The sequence below is a fragment of the Sceloporus undulatus genome, chromosome 2, assembly GCF_019175285.1.
Source record: "Sceloporus undulatus isolate JIND9_A2432 ecotype Alabama chromosome 2, SceUnd_v1.1, whole genome shotgun sequence".
In the NCBI taxonomy this organism is placed as follows: domain Eukaryota; kingdom Metazoa; phylum Chordata; class Lepidosauria; order Squamata; family Phrynosomatidae; genus Sceloporus; species Sceloporus undulatus.
Window position 1 is genome coordinate 213,656,609 of NC_056523.1, and position 22,567 is coordinate 213,679,175.

A 22,567-nucleotide genomic window follows, 5' to 3' on the forward strand; every position below is an offset into this window, starting at 1 on the left:
GCTGTTAGCAGCATTTGGCCTAAGGGGGCTGTGATGGGGAGCAATTTATGGGGTGATGAAGATTTTATTTTTAGTATATTATAGTGTTGTGTTTTGTTGTTTTATTTTCCATTCAGTATGTCTGATGTTATGGCTTTTGATGAAAAGCATGTTATCACTAATTATTATTATTATTATTATTATTATTATTATTAAAATTAAACTCATGGGAGCACCCATGATTCAATAGGTGATTTGAAGGCGCACATACACACACAAAAGAGCTGAAAATCTAAAGCCAATATACACATTAACAAAGAATGAGGTGGCAGAAATCTGGACCGTAGAATTCTAGATTGTTTCACTTTAGCTGAAGGAGGAAAGATTAAAATTCTTGAATATGTGGGTGGGGGACTCATACATACACACACACACACACACACACACACACTGTATGTGTCCAACTATCACATCAGAGATAAAGGCTGAGCTTAAATATCTCACAAATATGTTACTTAAGAGATGTGAGGGAATGTTCAAATATATGACACCCTCCCCCACTTTCTATAGTGGTTCCTTTAGAATTTTACTATCTTCATAGCAGTTTTACCTTTTCAAGACGTCTTCCTGTGTTACTTGAAAAGCTGGACACAATGGCAACCCAACTTCTTCTGTATAGTGGGAAATGTTCACTCTGTGCCTCTTCCTTATGTCAGTGTCACCTTTTCAAAACTAGGATAATGTTGGCATGCAGACAATGGAGGCTGGAGGCTCTGCAACTATTTGGAGACTGTCAAAATATTTTACATAATGTGTGGAGCAGCTCCGATTTGGGCTATGCAGTGTGCATTCCTCTTAATCCTTGATGGTTTCTAAAATGAACCCTGAAAATGAGTATGTAACATTTAATTGCATACCTAATAAATGGAATAGTCATCATTCATGATATTTAAAATGGAAAGCATTCAAGAATTCATTACCTGCCTCACCTTTTGTCACCTTCTCAATTCTTTTGCAGGCATTACGGTCCTCCTCTCCCTGACGGTTTTCATGTTGCTTGTAGCAGAGATAATGCCTGCCACTTCGGATTCTGTTCCCTTAATAGGTATGTTGATGGAGGCACCATTTTCTCACAATCTGGCAAAATGTAGCACTTTTAAGTGTCCTTGATTTCATTAGACTCAGGTTAAGTATATGTAAGACTAATCTGTTGAAATGAATCAGAGTTAAAAATGCATAACTTTGTTTAGATCACGTTCATAAGCAGGAGTGATGGTGGGTAGAGGGAAGAATTTTTCTTTTAAAAAATAGTTTTCTTCATATTGCAACCTAAACCTCAAGTCTTTTCTTGGAACTAGCCTGTAAATAACAAGTCTCCTTTGTGTTTGTGAAGGAAAATAATTGCTGTAAGAAACTGAGAGAAACTGGAAATGGGAAGTGGGAAAGAAGATGGATATTCCAGGGGATCAGTGGGCTATAAAATGAGTGACACAATTATAGATGAGCAATAGAAAGCAAAACATGATGGTGATGGTGGATACTTAGTTTTACAAGATGGTGGGTAAATCTACTTTGTGTTACAGGACCTCCTCCCACACCAAATTGTTATTGCACCTGAGTTTTCCTTGTTCCTAAAGTTTGTCAGGAATACGGTCAAGTGCATGGATAGCTCCCACAAAATCTGGAGCAGCTGTGGGAATAACTTCTGTAAAATCATCAGTGGAATTGCAGCCCCCATAATAACAGATCCATTGGTCACCCCTGGTTAGAGATTAATAAAAATTAGGACCACGTGAGAATATTAGGCCAAAGGAAAACTTGTAGCATGATGGAACCAGAGCTCACAGAGTCCAAAGGCCAGACTGTTTTTAACTATCAGGGAGAGTGGTGTAATCTATCATTCCTCTCAGGCATCTATGTATCCTCTGAGTTTGACAGCAGCCTTCATATGATGCTGACAGTGATGAATTTTCTAGTGACTTGTGATGCCACAGTTGCCAGAAATGTAGTTACAGTTTTCATGACTTCTGGAGAGCAATGAATGGGAAGAAGCATTACTCACATATGAGTGATAGTGCTCCACATGACTTGGTGCAGTTTATTCAGATGAAGCTTTCACTGTTGGGGCTCACTACACAGATTGCTTGGCTGTGCTATCATCATCACTGTACATTACTAAAGAGAGAACAGATGATCCATTAACTGAGAATGTTTAGTAATTATTCTGTTATGTTTGTTGTTAGCTGCCTTTGAGTCGACCTCAGCTCATGGTGACCCAATGATTGAGAGATCTCTAAGTCCCCCTATCCTCTATCTCTCTGTTCAGGTCCATTGTCTCCCTAATTGACTCTATCCATCTGGCATGTGATCTTTCTCTCTTTCTACTGCCCTCCACCTTCCCCAACATCATTGTCATTTCTAATGAGTCATGCCTTTTCATGATGTTGCCGAAGTATGGCATCCTCAGTTTAGTCGTCTTGGTTTCCAGAGAGATTTCAGGGTTGATTTGATCCAATTGTTTGTCTTTTTGGCTGTCCACAGTTTCCTCAGCACTCTTTTCCAGCACCACATCTCAAATGAATTAATTTTCTGCCCATCAGCTTTCTTCATTGTCCACCTCTCACATCCATACATGGTAATGAAGAATACAACGGCTTGGACTGTTATGTATATGTATTTTAAAAGGACTCATCTCTGCAAAGTTTATTACATTTCTATTTAAAAGGTGCAGATAACGTGCCTTTTGCGCCCGCTGAAAATGTTTTCCTAAACCATTCTACAGTGTTTAATAACAGCCCATGAAATTTCCTGTGTTTTGCAACAACTTTTGCTGCCATTAATAAGTTTTCAATGATAACTTTTTTATTACATAGACCAGTTATTACTTTTAATTTTTTAATCTTAGAAAAGGTCTGAGCTTAATCTTTCTCGTCCTTAAAGTAATAACAGTATTTTAAAAACAAATCCCACTCACATACTCCTGAGATAATCATAAGTCTCCCAATGTTCCCAACAGTTAATTCCTCATTTCCTTACACACAGTAGTTTTGTAACTCAGCGCTGTATGACACCATGGGCTGATGCAACTGGAGAGGATTTTGGAAAAGTTCCTTAGTGGCTGTGATCCTCCATCAAGAGACATATTGCAAAGTTCCATAAAGGAACTTTGTCTACAATACGTTTCGCCTCTCATCGCCTCCAGGACTCATCTTTCCACCACTGTAGCCCCCAAACCATACTCATTTAGTGTCTGGTAGAGAGCAACTGGCATCTGAGAAATATTTGGCTATATCGCTATAGTCCCCCCCCCCCCAGTTATTGAACCGTCTCTAAAGCTCCTCTCAGGGCTATTTTCTGCTTTGTGAGAAGCAGACAGGATTGCTGAATCATCTACACATAGCTGGGTATGAAATGGGCCACATGTGTCATCCTCTGGGGGGATTCAGTGCTGCTATAATCCTTTTGTGTCTGGCTACAGGGATGTAGCCAGATGCTTCTGTAGCCCTGCTCACTTCCCATGAAGAAGGGAAGGTGGGGGGCTTCAGAGGCTGTTTGATAAGTTAGCGCTGGTGGCATATGGCTGTTTTACCATCATGGTATAGCTATATGCCTGAAAACAATCCCCCTCTATTAAACCTTCTACTACAGCTCTCTCAGACAGAAAGATAAAGAAAACAATTCTAATCCTATACCTGTAAAAATTTCCAAAGTATTTTCACTTTTGGTTTTGAAGCTTTTCTTTATTCCTAAAACAATTCAAAATCCATTGGGATTGTTTTTCACAGAACCGATGAAACAAATAAAACAGAGAAGTGGGAAGGCGAAGTACTGTAATTGCAATAGCCCTGTAGGATTTATTCAAAACTAACCATCCAAGAAAAAGGAGAAAAGCACGTGGGGATTTCAAAGAAAGATGCTTTTTAAAAAGTAGGTTGTATGGAAGAACTCAGGGAATTTGTGATGAACAAGTCTTTATCAAAATTAATTCAGTAAGACAATACTGAAAAGATTTATATGTTTACTATAAGGCAACCAGCTTCTAATCAAGTGTTCCACAAATTTAGATTAGTCACATATAAAGCATCCTTAAAAAAAAAAGGGGGGGGGGCTCTACAACCCAGAGTTTGAGATTCTCTAGACAAAGTATATCTAAAAATCCTCATTAACACTTTTGCAATATTTTCATGTAAAACCTAAATAATTAGAGCATGTCAAATGCTTTGAAATGCATTTTGTAAAGCATCCATCTAGGTCAAAGGCATGTTGTTCCTTTTGTCTGCTTGCAAGATTTCATTTTCTTTGCTCAAATGCCACAGCAGGATAAAAAGACTACACCTAGGACACTCTCCACAGGAAACAGGCAGGCAGAGAGCTCAAAGATACTCTGAGGGATCTCTTGGTAGGGCTGGGAAATAATCCTGCCTCCTCTGTTACACCTGTAACAGGCTTTCCATGATGGGGGTGAGAGAATCTCAAACAGCAACATTTCTCTGTAGCATGATCACAAAATGGACTCCAGGATGGAGATATGAGGGGAAAGATCCAGCAGAGTGTTTCCTATAGAGTCCTGTGGGATGAAAGCATTTGCCTATCTTAAAAGTCATTTAAGATAGGCTCAGCTGCTCTCTCAGGGAGATAAACATAAGAATGCAGGAAACAATGGTCTATTTAGCTCAGAGAGGTCAACTCTGAATAGTAGCAGCTGCTCTGCAGAGTTTCAGGTAAGATTATTTCCTACCCCTACCTAGAGATCCCTCAGACTATCTTTGATGGTCTCCCATCCAGGTATTAACCAGGCCTGACCCTGCTTGGTTTTCAGTATCAGATGAGACTGGCATTGTTCAGGGTGGCATGGCAATATGATGTTTCCTTATACTCCTTGGCCTTTTTTATATATGTAAATTATCTAAAACCTGTGGAAGAGGTCATATAGGGCCATGGTAAAGCATTTGAAAGCCTCCAGATTTAATTACTGACACACTAGTTTACCTTAGTTAGAGTGAAGAAATGTGACTATTGGGCTGCATGTGATACTCCTGTTTCATGGTCATGCCATCTTGCCTAAAATGCTTTTGGTTGAAATTGGGAGAATTGTGCTCCAAGAAGTATGACTCTTTTATTGGCCATTGTGCACAACCCCTAAGCCATTTGTTTTGTTAAAAGATCGGTGAAAAATAAGCGATTCTGAAACTGGAAGTGGGCTTCCAACCATTTCTAATTTTGGTGGCAGTGGTGGGGAAGGAATATGGCTGGTAAATTTCCCTCCTAGGCCCTCTGAAGTTGCCTGTCTCATAGTTCGTACAACTTAGAGATTAGTGCAAGGAAAGATCTGTGCCTGAGGACCTCAAAGTTGTTACTGGTAAGACTAGCCAGGACTAGCAAGGTGGATCATCAATCTGACTTGGTGAACATCAGTTTCATGTAGGTCCATGGGGAAAAGTAAAGCAGTGGCTGGAATCCTGTTGGAGAGTTATGAATCCCATCCCGATCCTTCCAGTGCCCACTTACCAGGCAGTATCTACAGCAGTTAGTGCTGTCCATTCTTCTGTTGATCAGGACATAGCTAAATGACATTCCCACCCCACCTCTAGTGTAACGGGCAGAAGCGGGGCCCCATCTCAATTCCCCTTCGTGCCAGAGATTTGGTCATACAAGAAGGTGAAGTTGGACTGTCATCCAGCTGCTTTCCAATCAACAAAAGAATAGACCTCCATTGACTAAAGTGGCTGCTGCCTGGAAAGTGAGGATCGGGAGACTTTTACATTTGCTATGTATCCCCTAAACTAGGGATTTTGTAGAGACCATGAATACATAATGGTCCTGGGTATATAACTCTAGTTACACAATTGTCACCACCTAGCAGGAATCTGGGCAGTCTACTGGTTAGTTATGAGCTGAAGCTGGCAACGTTTCTTTATGTGAAGAGTACAGGTTCTTCTTCTGCATGTATTCTACTTCTGGCAATTGTGAAACCTATAATAAGCTAGATGTGAGTTGGTCAGACAGGTGTGGGAATTGCTAAGCAGCAAGAATGTGAAGAAGCCACTGGGAAGGAGATGCATCTATATTTATATTGTGTGCTAGGGAATGTAAAAGGGAGGGTGCTGTTCAGCTCAAGTCCTGCTTATAGGATTCCCTTAAGCAACCAGTTGGGCACTGAGTGAACAGAATGCTGGACCAGATGAGCTTTTGATCTGATCCAGCATGACCTTCCTTATGTTCTTATGCCTTCTCTACTGCAGATCAAACATTGTAATAGGGCTCTTTTTTTGTTGTTAACTGCACACTTGTGAAAGAAATATTGATGCACTATGGGCCAATGTGCTGTTTTTTTAACTTTTGTTTTTTGCTAGCCAGATTGATTTAAAATATAGTTGGCCATTTCTCTCTGAGTATTTGTAGTCCACTGACATCTGTAGATTTCAAACCACTTGATTCAAGCCATTAAAGCATAAATATACAAGCATATATGAGCATATAAAACAAGTTTATAAATATATTAAAACAAAAACACATTAAAAAGCATATATTTATGTCATAAAATTTAAATATGGAAACATATAAAATGAATATATACTGTATTTACATATCCCCAGGAATAAAAAGCATGGCTGGATAAACAACACCAGGAAGGGTTGCATAAATAAACGTGTCTTCAATATACGCGTAAAAATATGAATGTTTGCTGCAAGTTATGTGAGAGAGGAAAGAGTATTCTGAGTGGTGAGTGCCTTTCTCCTCCTAATATAGAGACTGCTTTTTGGAGCAACTAAAAGCCAATACACTGCTTAAGTTTAAAGTCCTTTGAGGCCTCAGACCCAAATAACATCAATATCATCAGCACAAGCTCCCTTGCCAATTCTCGCCCTGTTTGGGATATCTTTGCTGACTTGGAAAGGACATAATCAGCACAAGCGAGGATTCCTTGCTGCTGTTGTGGAAACTTTTCTGCTTCATTGTCTTTTTCTGGGAAGGGTGGCAGAACATTCCCAGTGGCATTTTGGTTACCAGGATCTACTGTGCTGGGTAGCTTTATTAAAACAGTTTGCTGTTGTGAGTTGGTTGCTTTAAGCCTAAATGTTGAGGGTGTTTGTTATTTTTTAAATGCTTCTTTTGTGATAGTCTCCTTTAGCTCAAAAATAGCAGCATTAAAAGTTTTCAATAATTAAATGAATATGGCATACTGTGGAGAAAATTGAACCCAATTGGATGGAGGGAGTACAAGGGAAAGCATACCAAATTATTTTTGAGGTAAATCCTTTGAACTTCACCAGCATGCACCGAAGCGATCAAGAGTGAGCTTGAAACTCTACAGATCTGTCTCTTAAAAAAGCTCACATCATGTGAAACCTCCTTTTTTTAGAAGGAAAAAGGAACTTCTAACAGATATGCATAGAGCCTGCCTGGTGTAGTAGTTTGAGCGTTGGACTAGGACACTGGGAGACCAGGGTTTGAATTCCTGCTCAGCCATGGAAACCCACTGGGTGACCTTGGGCACATTGCGCCGTTTCAGCCTCAGAGAAAGGCAATGGAACAAACCCTGTCAAGAAAGCCTCACGGTGGGTTTGCCTTAGGGCTGTCATAAGTCAGAAATGACTTGAAGGCATACAACGCCATTAACAGATACACCAAGAGAAAGGGCATTGGCTAAAACTATGGCTGCTACAGCTACTGCAGTTTCAAGTGCAATCTGCACAAGGAAAAAAACCACAGGGCTGGCTGCATGTATATTTAAAAGCCCCTTCATTAACGGTCATATTTGATTCCAGAATAGTGTTTCAATGACAATGGCTTGGCCAGAGCCAACCCCAGCCATCTGTGATCAAATGAGAGGAACTCTGCTCCTCTCAGTGGCTGACAATGGAGCATAGCCCTTGCAGTAACCCTTGGACTCAGTTTACGCAACAGTGGAGGCAGCCTGCCAGAGGTTTGCTTTCTGAATACCTAATTTCTGTAATATTTTTCTACATTCCTTACCCTCAGTGGAAGAAAATTCCAGGGCAGCTTTCCAGGGTCACTTTCATTATGTGTGTGGAAGAGAGAGAACTGGCAGCCTGTTTTTGTACAATGTCAGCTTATGAACATACAGTTCAATTCACAGTTTGTGCCTTAGAGAGTTTCTTCCCATTCCAAGTATGGTACAAATGTGCCATCCCCCAACAAGGGTGCATGAAAGTATATTGTTTGTTGTTATGTGCCTTCAAGTTATTTCCGACTTTTGATGACCCTAAGGTAAATCTGTCACGGGGTTTTCGAGGGCTGCAAGTATGTGACTTGTTCAGCTGATTTCCATGGCCAAGCAAGGATCCTGATCTCCAGAGTCACAGTCCAACATTCAAACCACTGTGCCACACTGGCTCTCATATTAATGTGTAAGGGCCATAAAATATATAGAAAATTCTTCCATGAGGTCTTTGGGTCTAGTCTATCATTCTCTAGGAACCACTGGATAATTGACCGTATCACCTGTGGGCCTTAAACCACAATTTTATCAAGTGAATAGCGTCTTTGGCAGCACCTATCACACAACATTGCCTCTGATCCACTGCTGCTGTGCCTTTGAAGCATTGTTAGAGAGCATCTTTTCACTGAAGGGAAAACCTGATAATAAGCAACCAATTGTGCTGCCACCCAATTACTTTGCAGAAATGACAGTGATAGTTCACAGCAGTCCCAATATAGAGAAACTTTGCACTGGTGTCAGTCTCTTCTTTTCTCCTCTCCTCCTCCCTCTCACTGTTCCCAAGGAGCCTGTTTTCTCTCCACTCTTTTTCACTTTCTGTCATCCTCCTCCTTACCAAATCACATTCCTGTAACTCTGCAATTACATTACAAATACTAATTAACCTTTTAAAAGAGGAGGGAATGCTGGGTAGGACATAGGACAGGAAGGTGGGGTTAAGGGGGAAATGAGGAAAAGAGCACACGGGGACCACCAGTGGCACAAAAACCTCTCATTGCACTATTGAAGAAAGGTATGGTAATAAAAGCTCCAAAACCAGTATGTCTTCATGCAGCAAGACCAAGGTGAGAATGAGACTTCATAAGAGATGTTTTGTTTCCATGTTGTAGGCAGTGGAGCCAATGAGAACATCTGTCTATGGCAACCCCCACAGTTGCTTGAGATTGACTTATTCAGGAAGTTCATTGCAAAGTGGAGCTAACCAGTGGTGTAGCACTTTTAGTATTTTCCACAAATAGTCACTCCTCTGTAGGCTGTGTCCTATAAAGATTGGTGGAATTATTTTGCATAAAGACAACACAAAGATAGAGAAAGAGAGACATTGGATGACTCTGGCCAGCACCATTTGGCCAGCTAAGGAGCCAAAAGTACTGGTCCCATCTCTCTGTAAACTCTGCCAAATATTTCTTGGATCTGAATTTGGGGCCCAAATAAATATGTCAGTGAGATATAAATGTTTCCTGAAAATCCTTTTGTGTCAATTTTCACCTTTCTAACATCCTACAAAGAGCTACTTTTTCTGCTGACCACTCTTTGTTTGGGAACATTTCTAACTTGGCCTCTGCTTCTTTCTCTTTCCTGGCTCATGAGGGTGATCCCAGAAATTCAGAAATCAGCTAGTGAAGAGGGTGACGTCATAATATTTTATAATAAATGTAAGCTGCAAGGGCAAGTGAAATCAGTTGAGAATAAGAATAAGGAACAGAAATATGCATGAGTGGTAAATGTTTGCCATTAATCATCATCACAAAAGAGAAATGTTCTGTGGCACTGCCCCAAATGTCAGAACCAAAAGAAATAAATTTTAGCTGAGCTCTGTTCCTGTTTGTCTTAAGGTGGAGTGTGGTAGTGATACCGTTTGTATTGATTAAAACAGCAAAAGAATGTTATGGCACATTGAGATCTACTGGCTTTATTGTGTTACAATAAATCTATTAATTTCACAAGATTTTTTGTGGATTTTTTGGGCTATGTGGCCATGTTCTAGAAGAGTTTCTTCCTGACGTTTCGGCAGCATCTGTGGCTGGCATCTTCTCAAGATGCCAACCACAGATGCTGGCGAAACATCAGGAAGAAACCCTTCTAGAACATGGCCACATAACCCAAAAAACCCACAAAAAACCATGGATGACAGCCATGAAAGCCATCGACTTCACAATTCCACAAGACTCTGCAGGTTTTGCGGTAATGGACTAACATTGCTACTCCTCTGGAGCCTTTCTTCTTTTTGACCTGCATTTAAGGATGAAATTACAAGTGATATCAAACAACTCATCCTCAGACTTCCAGTTTCTTCTTCTCTTGCTAAAGTTTCATGGTTGCCATGGGGTGATAGTGGTGAATACATTTAGGATGATGGTGCTAGGAGTATGTTCCCCCACCCCCATGTGCTATTTCCTCTACACAAAGCACCCAGTAGCCCCTTGGGCTGTTTATTACTTTTCTGAGTGCTACACTTGAAACATTTCTAAGCCAAAACAGGGAATATATATATAAGGCTTATCACATGCATATGCATGTTTCCTTAGTGTCTCCCATGATCATCATAAAGTGACTGAGAACACAAAAAATATCTGTCCCACAATAACCATTTTGTATAATTTCTTGCAGTGTGACCCTCCACGAGTACAAAAACTACTTGAGGGAATTAAGAGACCTGTGCCTTGGCTGACTTCTAGAGTCATATGTATAGTGTTTACAAGAGAAAATATGTGCTTTGAGTGGTACTGGCTAGAGGCAGGAAAAGCATGATATGTCCCCTGCTTTTGCTGTCTTCAACTCACTATCATTGTTCTGCTGCAGCCGCTGCCACCACTAATGTCTCTCTCCCTATAAATTTCCCTTTTGCTTTATTGTTTTGACTCTGTTTCAGTGGGAGAGGTGTTAAGTTGGGCAAATCTCTCCTTTTCTGTTAGTCCATTGAATTTTTGTGTCGTTTTATTTCAGTCCACAGGCTAGGCAAGAACCCTTCTCCTTGACACCTAATTTCCTTTGTAGAAGATTTTTTAAAAGCTATATTTTGCTTTGGTTTTGTGTAGATGAGTATTCAGTCATGACACCTTCCAGCAGTCTGAAGTGGTGCAACCCAAACTCAGGTTTTGCCAATTCAGTTAGAATGGAGCCAGGAAGGCAAAAGAACTGAGCCCAGGTTTATTTTGGCGTAATATTTTCTTTTTAAACCGTATGTTTGCTTCTTTCTACCATCTGTTTGCAGTCCATCCAATAAATAGAATGCTAGGGTGATTTGTATGTCAGCATCCCTTTGGCAATCTGTGATGGTTCTCAGTGGCGGCTCCTAGCTCCCATGTCAATGTGCAGGATTTCCTCTGGCTTTTAGCCTGAATTTAAAAGAGTTGTCCAAGGTGTTGGGAGCCAGTGTGGTGTAATGGTTTGAGTGTTGGACTAGGACTCTGGAGAATAGGGTTCAAATCCCTGCTTGGCCATAGAAACCCATTGGGAGACCTGGGCAAGTCACATACTCTCAGCCCCAGAGGAAAGCAATGTGAAACCTCTTTTGAACATATTTTGCCAAGAAATGATAGTTTTGCCTTAGCGTCATCATAAGTGGGAAACAACTTGAGGGCATGCAACAGTAACAACAAATTCAAGGTGCTGAGCCCTATCTCTGAAATATCTTCACCATCCTTGATAGCTCCTTTAAAATTTGTATTAGAACCCAGAATGGATCCATCTTTCCACTGACATTGGGGACCCCAGCCACCACCAACGGTAGTGGCTAGAAATCAGGGTGACCATGTATGCCCTCTCTTTCTACCTATGCAGAAGTTCCAGGTTCCACATATGATGCTGCTACAAAAGCCAAACTCACTTCAAGCTAGTTTATGAGATCCTGATGGAAGAAAGAAACATTCAGTTCACATTTCAGTGCGGATGTACTTAGCTCTTAGTTTTTAAATGAAAACTGCAAATGGAGATGCAGTTATACTTTGAAACACACACTGTTCTGAATTTTGCTTCACATTTTTTCACTCACTAACACATGCCAACATTTGTGTGTTAAGGAAGAAACAGCATACAAAAATGTATTAAGTGAACATTCTTGCAAGAATTCTATCTAAAGCAAAGTTGTACGTTACACGATGCACAGAAAAACATATATTTGATTTAGACTGAAACTGTTTCTGAAACTGCAGGAGGAAGCTGCCTTCTACTGAGGCCACTGGGCCAGTACTGTCAACACTGACTGGGGTTTCAGGAACCTCACTAGGTGTCTTTTTAAAGCCATCCCAGCAATAATGCTGGGGATTTCAATTGGGATTTTCTGTTTGCAAATTCTGCCTCTAAACTATAGTCTTTGCAAATTAATATTTAAAAATAACAGCTAATACTGTAATAACAACCATTTAGTAGTTTACTCAGATCCATAGTCTGGAGGGTCATGCTTAAGACTTGCCTTTTCACATAGACACCAGTTGTGGAAGAAGCCACTGACCTAAATGCAGTTTCTAATCCTTGACTAGAGGAGTTGCTGTATGCCTTCAAGTCATTTCCAACTTATGGCACCTCTAAGGCATCTATCACGGGGTTTTCTTGACAAGATTTGTTCAGAGAGGGTTTGCCATGGCCATTCCCTGAGGCTGAGAGCATTCAATGTGCCCAGGGTCACCCAATGGGTTTCTTGACTGAACTGGAAATCAAATCCTGGTCTCCAGAGTCATAGTCTAATACTCAAACTTCTACACCACACTGGCTCTCTCAACTAGAGTAGACCCAACAAATCAGTGGAATTTATGTAAGTGTTGATTTACTAAGTTCTTGTTGATTGTACTTTACATGGGAATAACAATTGCATTTATGCCTCTGTGTGTGCTGGCATTTGCTTTCTGAGCATTTGCAATGTGCAGTCTATCTACCAAACCATTTAACTTTCAAAGAGTGCACAGAGAAACAGAATTTACTTTCCATTTAGGGCTGTAATTGCCAGATATTCACTCAAACTGCTGAACTCTTTTCACAGAATAATGCATTTGGAGGACATCCCAAAGGTAATTTGGCTGGCATTCTTTCCCCTGTCGTGGCAAGATTTCAACACCAAACCATATGCCTCTCATTGTGCCAAATAATAAGACCTCCTCATTGCAGATGTGTCCCAACAGGGTATCAATTACTTTTGAAACATTGGTCTACACATGCAGAAGAATGAGCTGGGCTGAGGTTGATAGGAGGGAGTGTGTCAGACAAGGGAGACCATAACCTTTTAAACCACTTTGTCATGTTAAAAAAATCATAGTAGCAGTAGCATATGAAGGAAATAGGTTTTACCCAGACACCACTATTTCCGGGTGGTAGTGATTGTTGGGAGCGTTAAAATATTTTCCCCCCTTTTCTTTTCTTATTTACAATAATGTTTAAGTAAAACAAAAGCAGGAAAATAGAATAGAATAGAAATTTATTGTTAAAAGCTAAAAGCCGTCACAATATAAAATATATCCAAACAGTAAATACAAAAACAATGTTTTAAAAAAAACACCAAAGCATAAAAATCACCAAAAACAACATGGTAAAGTTAATAAAAGAGCAGGAAAATAAGAACACAAAAGAGGAGAAAATAACATTTGTTGCAAGTTTCTATAAAAGCTGGCCACGTGTTCAAATATAAGTCCATTTGAACATTTCCTCTGTACATAATTCTTCCAGATGTTGCATGCATTCTATCCATTGGATCACAGGTGGGGAAAATATATATATTTCCAGTAATGAAATATTAATCTTTAAACAGTCAAAGGGCATGGAAAATCCACTTCCATTTGCCATTTGTTAATTTCCAAGAAACAAGTAAAGAACATGCACATCCCTGAATATCAAGGAACTTTCCAAAACCAAATTTACTAATGTGATTATTTCCTCCCAAAATGTAGCTACTATGGAAGAACTCCAAAACATATGCATTAAAGAAGCATTAGCAGTATTACATCTCCAACAATTTGCTGATTTAGAAAGGCTTTTGTTGAATAGATGTAGTGACCAATATACCCCAAAGAGCAGTTTCTGCTGTGTAAGACGTAGGAGTTTATTGCATTGGCTTTGCTTCCATGATAGACGCAGGATGTAACTTTAAGAGGGTGGGTTTTATTGTATTTCCCCATCACCAGGGAGTACATAGCCCATATGCAAACCGGGTTTCTCCAGGCTCCTCCTGCATCTTTTCAAGAATGGGATATGTATTTGCAAAATATATGTAGAGAAATTCCACGAATAACAAAAATTATGTTTACCTTACCCCACAGACTCATCTTTAAACCTTCTATCTCTCTAAATTTTGTGCAGTATCTTTTGTCATGTTATTTATATTAAGAATAATAATCTGAGGTAAGTCTCTAGGGATAATTGTACCCAAATAAGTAGTAGAATTTGGACAGTATCTAAACTGTCATGCTTTAAATATGCTAAAGCCTGTCTTGTCTCCATTTGTTAGTATTTCTGACTTGGACCAGTTAATTGAATACACTGATATTTTACCAAAATTATTAATCAACTTCATCAAAACAGGGATCAGCTGCTGGGACTTTGAAATGAACCACAAAAGATCATTTGCAAAAAGATCATTTTTAAATTCTAAACCAACATGTTCAAATCCATTGATCCTAGAATTTTGTCTAATGCAATAAGCTACATTTTCCAAGCACAAATTGTATAATAAAGGAGACAACGGACATCCTTATTTCAATGTAATAAAGGCTGAGGGGAAAAAATAGTCATAATCTGTGCCCTTGGTGCCAAATACAAAATTTTTGTCCATTTCAAAAATATTTTAAGAAACCCAAAATTAGCAAATACTGTGAAAATAAATAGGCAGTAAATTTTATCAAAAGTGTTCTCAGCATTCAAAGGAAATAATGGTTGGCTAATCAGTTCTATCCAGGTTTAAAACAATCAAGCCTAAAACCAATTGAATATTATCAGCTCCCTTCCTGCTTTTGATAAATCCCACTTGGTAAGAATTTAGATTTTGTAGTGTATTAGATAAAATAGCTATCAATATTTTGATATTAACATTAAATAAGGATATAGGGCAGTAGTTAGCACAGCAAGCATGAATCCTACCAGGTTTGGGTATCAGAATAATATGGGCATCACTTAATGATGAAGAGAGGGGTCTGGACTCTAAGGTCCAAAACACACTTCAGAAAAAATCCAGTTTGAGGCTGCTTTAACTACAGTACTAGGGAATTCTGGGAACTGTAGTTTTGTGAGACATTTCGCCTTCACTGTCAGAGACAACTGTGGTGCCACAACAAACTACAATTCCCAAGATTCCCTAGCACTGACCCAGGGCAGTTAAAGCGGTCTCAAACTGGATTATTTCTGCAGTGTGTTTTGGACCTTACAGAAGGAAAAAAGCATACCATTCAGCTGCAAACCTGAAGATTTTCAAGTATTTATCATATTTGCTATAACATTGACAATTTCTTCTCTAAGGATCTTATTACACTAGATAAAAGCTACTCAAAAATGGGATTTTAGAAGTAGAAAAAAAATTCAGAACCCAAAAGTAAAAAGGTGTCACTTTTGTCCCCTTTACGTCCGCTTTATTTTTGGATTATTTATGTTTTGCAGAAACGTCTTATGAAAAACCTCCCACATTTGTGGGTTTTTTCCTACTTTAAATCTACTTTAAATTTCATTTCTGAGTGGGATTCCTCTAGTGTGATAAGGTCCTAAGTGTATAAGTTCTGTAAGAAATGGTTTCTGTGATCAGCTAAGATGGGGAAAGTCAATATGGGAGCATTAAAATGTGATCCTCACAATTTGAAGTGGCATAAGCCATTAAGCACCACCTCAGAATCTAGCCAATTCAATCCCAAAACAACTTTTTCAAGGGCACGGTCCAGGCCATGGCATCCTCTGCTAAGGAAGGTGACCTTGGACAAGTTGCACTTTGTCACCCTCAAAGGAAGCAATCGCACAATGACATCTCTGAACAATGCATGCCAAGAAATCCCTGTGATAGGTTCACTTTAGGGTTACCATAAGTCAGAAATGACCTGAAGCCACACAACAACAACAAATATAGTTTCCTCATGTGTTAGAGTTAGTGTTTCTGATTTGAAAAGCATATTCCTATTTCTGCAATGTCTGGGCACTTAGATTCATTATAGAACATTGCATTGCATTCTATGTAAGGCACCACATATTCAGCACATCACATCTCAAGGTCATCAAAAAGTTATCCTTTCATCAGGACATTTCTTAAAGGCTTTATCTCTCTATTCAGCTCTTTAACAGGCTTGGTAATAACTTAACACATGTTAACACTCCATGACCCTTATTAAATGGTGATTTAATATAGTCTTTATCCATAATCAAGTCCTTTCCATGGGTTATCATAATGTCTGCAAAGGATTATACAGAGGTTGATAGAGTCTTTCACATGTACAACTTCTGTCCCTTGTATCAGAGCCATAGCCCTCTTAACCATACGACTTAGCCTATAATCCATTTAGGTATACATTCTCATCTGTTTATGGAATTACACAGCCCTAACAGGCCTCTTTGAAAACACTGGCATCCAAGGATTACCATATATACTCAACTATAAGTCTACCTCACGCATAAGTCGAGGGGAAGTTTAGCAGCCAAAGGATCTAAAAGATGAAGCAAAGGAAAATAATGCCAAAGAACTTACAAAATTCCAGTAAACATAACTGTTTATGTTCACCAAGAAGTCTAGATGGGGTCAGTTTTTCTAGGACAGATTACAATCTTGCTTTTCATCAGTGGCTGGTTTCTTTATTAATAAGAGTTAAAGTTCAATACAGTCGGCCCTTCTTATACATGCATTTTTTTATACATGGATTCAAGCATCCACAGTTTGAAAATGTTCCAAAAAAGTATAAATTTCAAATATCAAATCTTGATTTTCCATTTTTATCTTATCAGGAATAGCAGGTGTCAAAGGTGAAATAGTTGCCTTCTCTTTATGGTGCAGAACTGGCCAAAGGCAGTCTAATCTTAGGGCTGGTAGCATTTTAGCACTTTTATTCTGTCCTGATACCCACTCAGTTTTTCCTAGATCAGTTTATCTAGGACTCCATGTCAGGTACACTAGGAATGTCATTATCTAGTGATCACTGTATGTTTAGATGTCATTTTTTCCCTGTCACAGTGATACATCATCTAGTGCCATCTAATCCATTGACTCACAGGGTTATTCCTGATTGTCCTTTTTTATAGTGTAAAGCTAGTAGCCTCAGTTCTTTCACCTCCTGAGTAAAACTGCACAGGCATTGTCCTTCTCTTATTTATCTTCCACTGAGATTCTGTTATTTTTCCCAGACTGGAAATAAAACCAATTTCTCACACAACATAAAAGAAGGCAGGTATTTTCTCTCACTGATCTGATTGTTTGTCTTAAGTCTTATGTTATATGCATCTCATAGAATATGGATGGAAGAGACCACAAGGGCCATCCAGTCCAACCCCCTGCCATGCAGGAAATCTAAATCAAAGCATCCCCGACAGCTGGCCATCCAGCCTCTCTTTAAAGACCTCCAAGGAAGGAGAATCCACTACACTCTGAGGAAGTGTGTTCCACTGTCGAACAGCCCTTACTGTCAAGTTCCTGCTAATGTTGAGGTGGAATCTCTTTTCCTGGAGCTTGCATCCATTGCTCTGGGTCCTGTTCTCTGGAGCAGCAGAAAACAAGCTTGCTCCCTCCACAATATGACATCCTTTCAAATATTTAAACAGAGCTATCATATCACCTCTTAACGTTCTCTTCTCCGGGTAAACATCCCCAGCTCCTGAGTCGTTCCTCATAGGGCATGGTTTCCAGACCCTTCACCATTTTAGTCACCCTCCTTTGGACACGCTCCAGTTTCTCAATGTCCTTTTTGAATTGTGGTGCCCAGAACTGGACACAATATTCCAGGTGGGGCCTGACCAGAGCAGAATACAATGGCACGATTACTTCTCTTGATCTGGACACTATACTTTTATTGATGCAGCCTAAAATTGCATTGGCCTTTTTAGCTGCCGCATCGCACTGTTGACTCATGTTCAACTTATCGTCTACTTGGACTCCTAGATCCCTTTCACATGTACTTTCATTCAGCCACGTGTCTCCCATCCTATATCTGTGCATTTAATTTTTCCGCCCTAAGGGCAGTACCTTACATTACTCCGTGTTGAATTTCATTTTGTTAGCTTTGGCCCAGCTTTCTAGTCTATTCAGATCATTTTGAATGTTGATCCTGTCCTCTGGAGTCTTAGCTATTCCTCCTAATTTGGTGTCATCTGCAAATTTGATAAGTATGCTCCCAATTCTGTCATCCAGGTCATTGATAAAGATGTTGAATAGCACTGGGCCCAGGACAGAGGCCTGTGGGACCCCACTGGTCACTTCTCTCCAGGCTGAAAAAGAGCCATTGTTGAGCACCCTTTGGGTTCGGCCAGTCAACCAATTACAGATCCATTTAACAGTTACTTTGTCTAGCCCACATTTTACAAGCTTGTTTGCAAGAATGTCATGGGGCATCTTGTCAATGGCCTTACTGAAATCAAGATATGCAATATCCACAGCGTTCTCTTCATCTACCAAGCTGGTAATTTTATTTTAAAAAAAAAAAGAGAGAGAGAGAGAGAGAGAGAGAGAGAGAGATCAGATTTGTCTGGCATGACTTGTTTTTCAGAAACCCATGTTGACGTTTTGTGCTTATGGTGTTGCCTTCTAAATGTTCACAGTCTCTCTGTTTAATGATCTGTTCTAGAATCTTTCCTGGTATTGATGTCAGACTAATTGGTCAATTGTTAGGATCCTCTGTTTCCCCCTTTTTGAAGATGGGGACAATGTTTGCCCTCCTTCAGTCTGCTAGAAGTTCTCTTGTTCTCCATGAGTTCTCAAAGATTATTGTCAATGGCTCTGAGATTATCTTTGCCAGTTTAATACCCTTGGATGTAGTTCAGCTGGTCCCGGAGATTTATATTCATTTAGATTAACCAGATATTCCTGTACTATCTCTTTACTTATTCTGTGCTGCATTTTCCCTATTGTGTCCTCTGCTCCATTTTCCTTATGTTGACATCCCCACTTTTCCTTTTGTGAGAAGACTGAGGCAAAGAAGATGTTCTAAAGAATTATTAAAAGACAAAAAGGGAAACCATTTCTCCTCAAAATGAGTCTGACACAAAGTAGAACTCTTAATCCTGTCTGATAGCTTTTCCATTAATAAAGCGTTCCAGTCTCTTTACCACCAATTCTCCATGAGCAGGCAGCCAGTCTTCCAGTTCTGAACTATCTCCAAATGAGGGATGGCAAGAAGGAAACAAATTATATGTTTATGCTTTGCCGCAGTTACAGTAAACTGAGGACAAAATAGACAAGTGAGAGTAATTAAGGGAAACTTGGACATTTTAAAAGCAGCTGAAAAAGTGGAATGGCAGGAGATTACTTGGGACTGTCCCTGCCAAACTGGGAAAACTGTAGGATATAAGCAGGACTAATCTCCATTTTGCTAAAGTGGTTATACAAACAGAAAGTGGGGAAATAAATAGCTTTGTGTTAATTTGACATCAGGCTCTGCATAAGATTTTCTCATGCCAAAATCTCTTTACTTCTGTCCCAGTATCATTAATATTTGTGCAGCTTCCTTAGGAGTCCTGTTAGTTAATTTAGTATGCCTGCTGAGTTAAAGAGAGGCTTCCTGATATAGAAGGGCTACCCTTTCTGTCCTCAGAGAAAAGTGAGCATGTCTTCAGATCCTCTTAAAAAGCTCAATTTTGCATCATGAAGATCAAGCTTCTTGCAGGCATAAGGATGTGCATTGTATTTTTTGGAAGTGTGGCATGAACAGTTTCCCAGGCAGGAGAATGCTGCCCAGGAAGCTGCTCAGTTGTCCTTGCTGTGAAATGAACATGCATAGTGAGTTTTGAAAAATTCAGAGTCCTCTATTTTTTCCCTATCAAGGGACATGGATCTCAGTCAAGGAAACTGATGTTGGAAGAAAAGGGGATATTTATTTTAGCAGTGAAATGAAATGTCACTTTCTGAATTTTGATGCTGAATATTCAAGTCTGCCGATGCATGAGCATGCAGTTGAATGCTTTCTTGTAAATAAGAAGGGAAGGGGACACATCAAATCCTATGCATTACAAAATTAGGATAAACATCAAGGTGAAGGCTTTGCCTATGTGCAAAGGTAGACCATGTCTGCAAGTAAGGAGACACCACTTCCATCCTCTACCTTGTACATTTTGCTGGAACTGGTTGTATTTGTTCTTGTACTGCTATTCTTCCACTTTCTGCCAGCAAAGAAGGATACAGAAAGAAAGAGGCCTTTCCACAATATATGGTTTGGATCCTTTCTTAATATCTAAGTGTTCTATCTTGGTAAAGGGCTAAAGTTATCTTTCTTAAAAGGCAGAAGTTCCCTTAAACCTGAGCTAAGTTTAGTTTTAGGAGCCACAATGAAAGGATAAATCTGTAACAAACTGTCAAACCCATTTCACCTCACTACAGCTTTCTTTGTGCTTGGAACATGCTTTGGCTTACCATGCATGCTCCTGTGAAGATCAGTGTGTCTTGTAGGCAAACATTTCTCCCCTTACCTTTCAGGAAAAAGTTTGCATAGTATGAAGCCAGGGTGGGCAACTGTCATAAGGCTGGGGGCCACTTTTTAGGTTGACCAAATGCTGAAAGGCAGCACTTACTCATTTTTGTTTCTGTAAAGTACTGGGGATGGTGGTGGTGGTGGGGGGGGGAGTGTCGTAAACTCTTACTGTCTTGATTTGGCATGAATAGTTCCAATTAATCTACTATTGTCTTGCTTCCTCGGCTGCTTTTAAAATGTCATAGTTTCTCTTTACCCCTCCCACTTTCCTCCTTATCCTACCTTGACTTATTTCTGTTGCTGTAAACTGAGAGTGTACAAGCAGTTTGCTGAACAGAGGAGAGGAGAGGAGAGGAGAGGAGAGGAGCAGGAAAAAGCAAACTGCTGCAGCCTCTCCCAGCTTGTCTGTTCTTCCTTACTGGTGTTGCATGGCCATATGTGTCCTGGTTTTTATCTGTGGAACATTAGAGGGTATGTGGAGAGCAGCAAAAGGGAGCTTGGGGATCTACTTTGCCCATATTTGCATTAAAGCATAAGCTGTTCATTAGTTTAATGGGGTTTTTTTTCCAGCACAAGTTTCATAGCTTCCTTATGATTATATAACTGCTATGTGCAGGGTAGTAACATAACTTCTTTACATGCCATCCTTAAAACCTTTGACTTCTGCACTTTAACATTTCCACTCGGGGATAAAGCCACAGATTTTCATTTGTGCATATGCCCTGATTGCCACATTTGAATGTAATGCTCCTTGGCAGGCTGGTTTGACACAGTCCAAAGCTAATTAAAAAATCTTGTTTGCTTTCCTTTTTAATTTATCCAGCATTAGGTCTTCTTTCCATCATTTCTACAGCAGTTTGTATGTCAGCCAAAGGATACTGTACCCATCCAGCACTCTCTGTTTACCATAGTGACTTCCATCTTGTGCCTTGGTGGCATTTGCCCTCCTTTCTTTTTTCAATCTGTGGCTTTGCAGCTGTTGTTCTCCACCAGAGATTTGTGACCTGTACTCATGTGCCCATGAGCATCTGCAAGAGAGAATGAGAATGAAAGAAATGGATTTATGAGAGCTGTAATCACTATTACAGTCTTTCCATTTTGTACCATGAATCAGGAGGGGTGGGGTGAAAAGAGATTGAGAGATTGAGAGAGAAAGAGGGGAGGGAAGGAGGGAAGCAGAGGCTTCCTTGCAGACTGCCTGATTGAGGGCCTAACCTGTAAATCATGAGCTGACTGTCAAGTCCTCCCATTAACTTGTTTAAAATGAAGGCACAAATGTGTGAGCAGCCTTTGTTGTAAAGCAAAAGCCTTATTCATTCTGATTCCATAGCCAGACATCTTTCCGTGACATGTGCCCTTATGTTGTCCAATTCATGACAGTCAGAAAGGCTACAAATGAACCAGGGTGCTACATAATCATTGGAGACTTCTGGCAGGATGCCTGGGTCAAACAGCTAGGAAGCCAACTGTTTAGCTATAGTGAAAAATCCAGATGGCAAAAAAGGCCAAGCCAGCCAAATGATGCTCCTGTTAGATTGGGGGTAGCAGCTACATGAACAAAATATCAGTTGCAGCCCATGGTAAAACCGATTTGTGAAGTCTGAGAATCTCAATCAGATCTAAGCAAAACCTGGAGGAGCCAGGTTCAGTTCAAAGGACCACCTGTTTAGCTACAGAAGGCTTTGGATCCCATGATGGTGGCCAAGCCTTCTTCCTTGCCTAACAAATGACAAATCCTGGCAGAAGCTGTCAGTAGCAGAAGAACCCATTTGGTAGGCCATGCTTGGAAAGGTTACTCTTTTGGACTCCTAGGGTGCTGGCTGTGGGATGCTGGGAACTGTAGTCCAAAAAAAAGAAACATTTCCAAACTCTAGACTCATCTTTGCACCCAGTTGCCAGAGCTGTAGTTTGTATTTCCATGAAGGCTAAAACAGACATGGAAGACTTTCATATTCAGAGAACTATGGTACTGTATTTTGGAGCCTAGTTTGCACTTAACCAGTAAGAAGAGAACCCTTGCCTAAGGGAGCACTAAAGCATAGAAAAGTTACTTTTT

The 22,567-nt window shown here is 40.0% G+C and overlaps 1 protein-coding gene across 1 annotated transcript in view; it reads left to right on the forward strand.

Annotated features, from left to right (window-relative positions):
* Positions 1–22,567, forward strand: part of LOC121920555 (neuronal acetylcholine receptor subunit alpha-7-like) — a 119,825-nt gene that overhangs the window by 78,967 nt on the left and 18,291 nt on the right. The window contains exon 8 of the mRNA XM_042447681.1: positions 998–1,084. Coding sequence (XP_042303615.1) covers positions 998–1,084 — 87 coding nt within the window. The remainder of the gene's footprint in view (positions 1–997; positions 1,085–22,567) is intronic.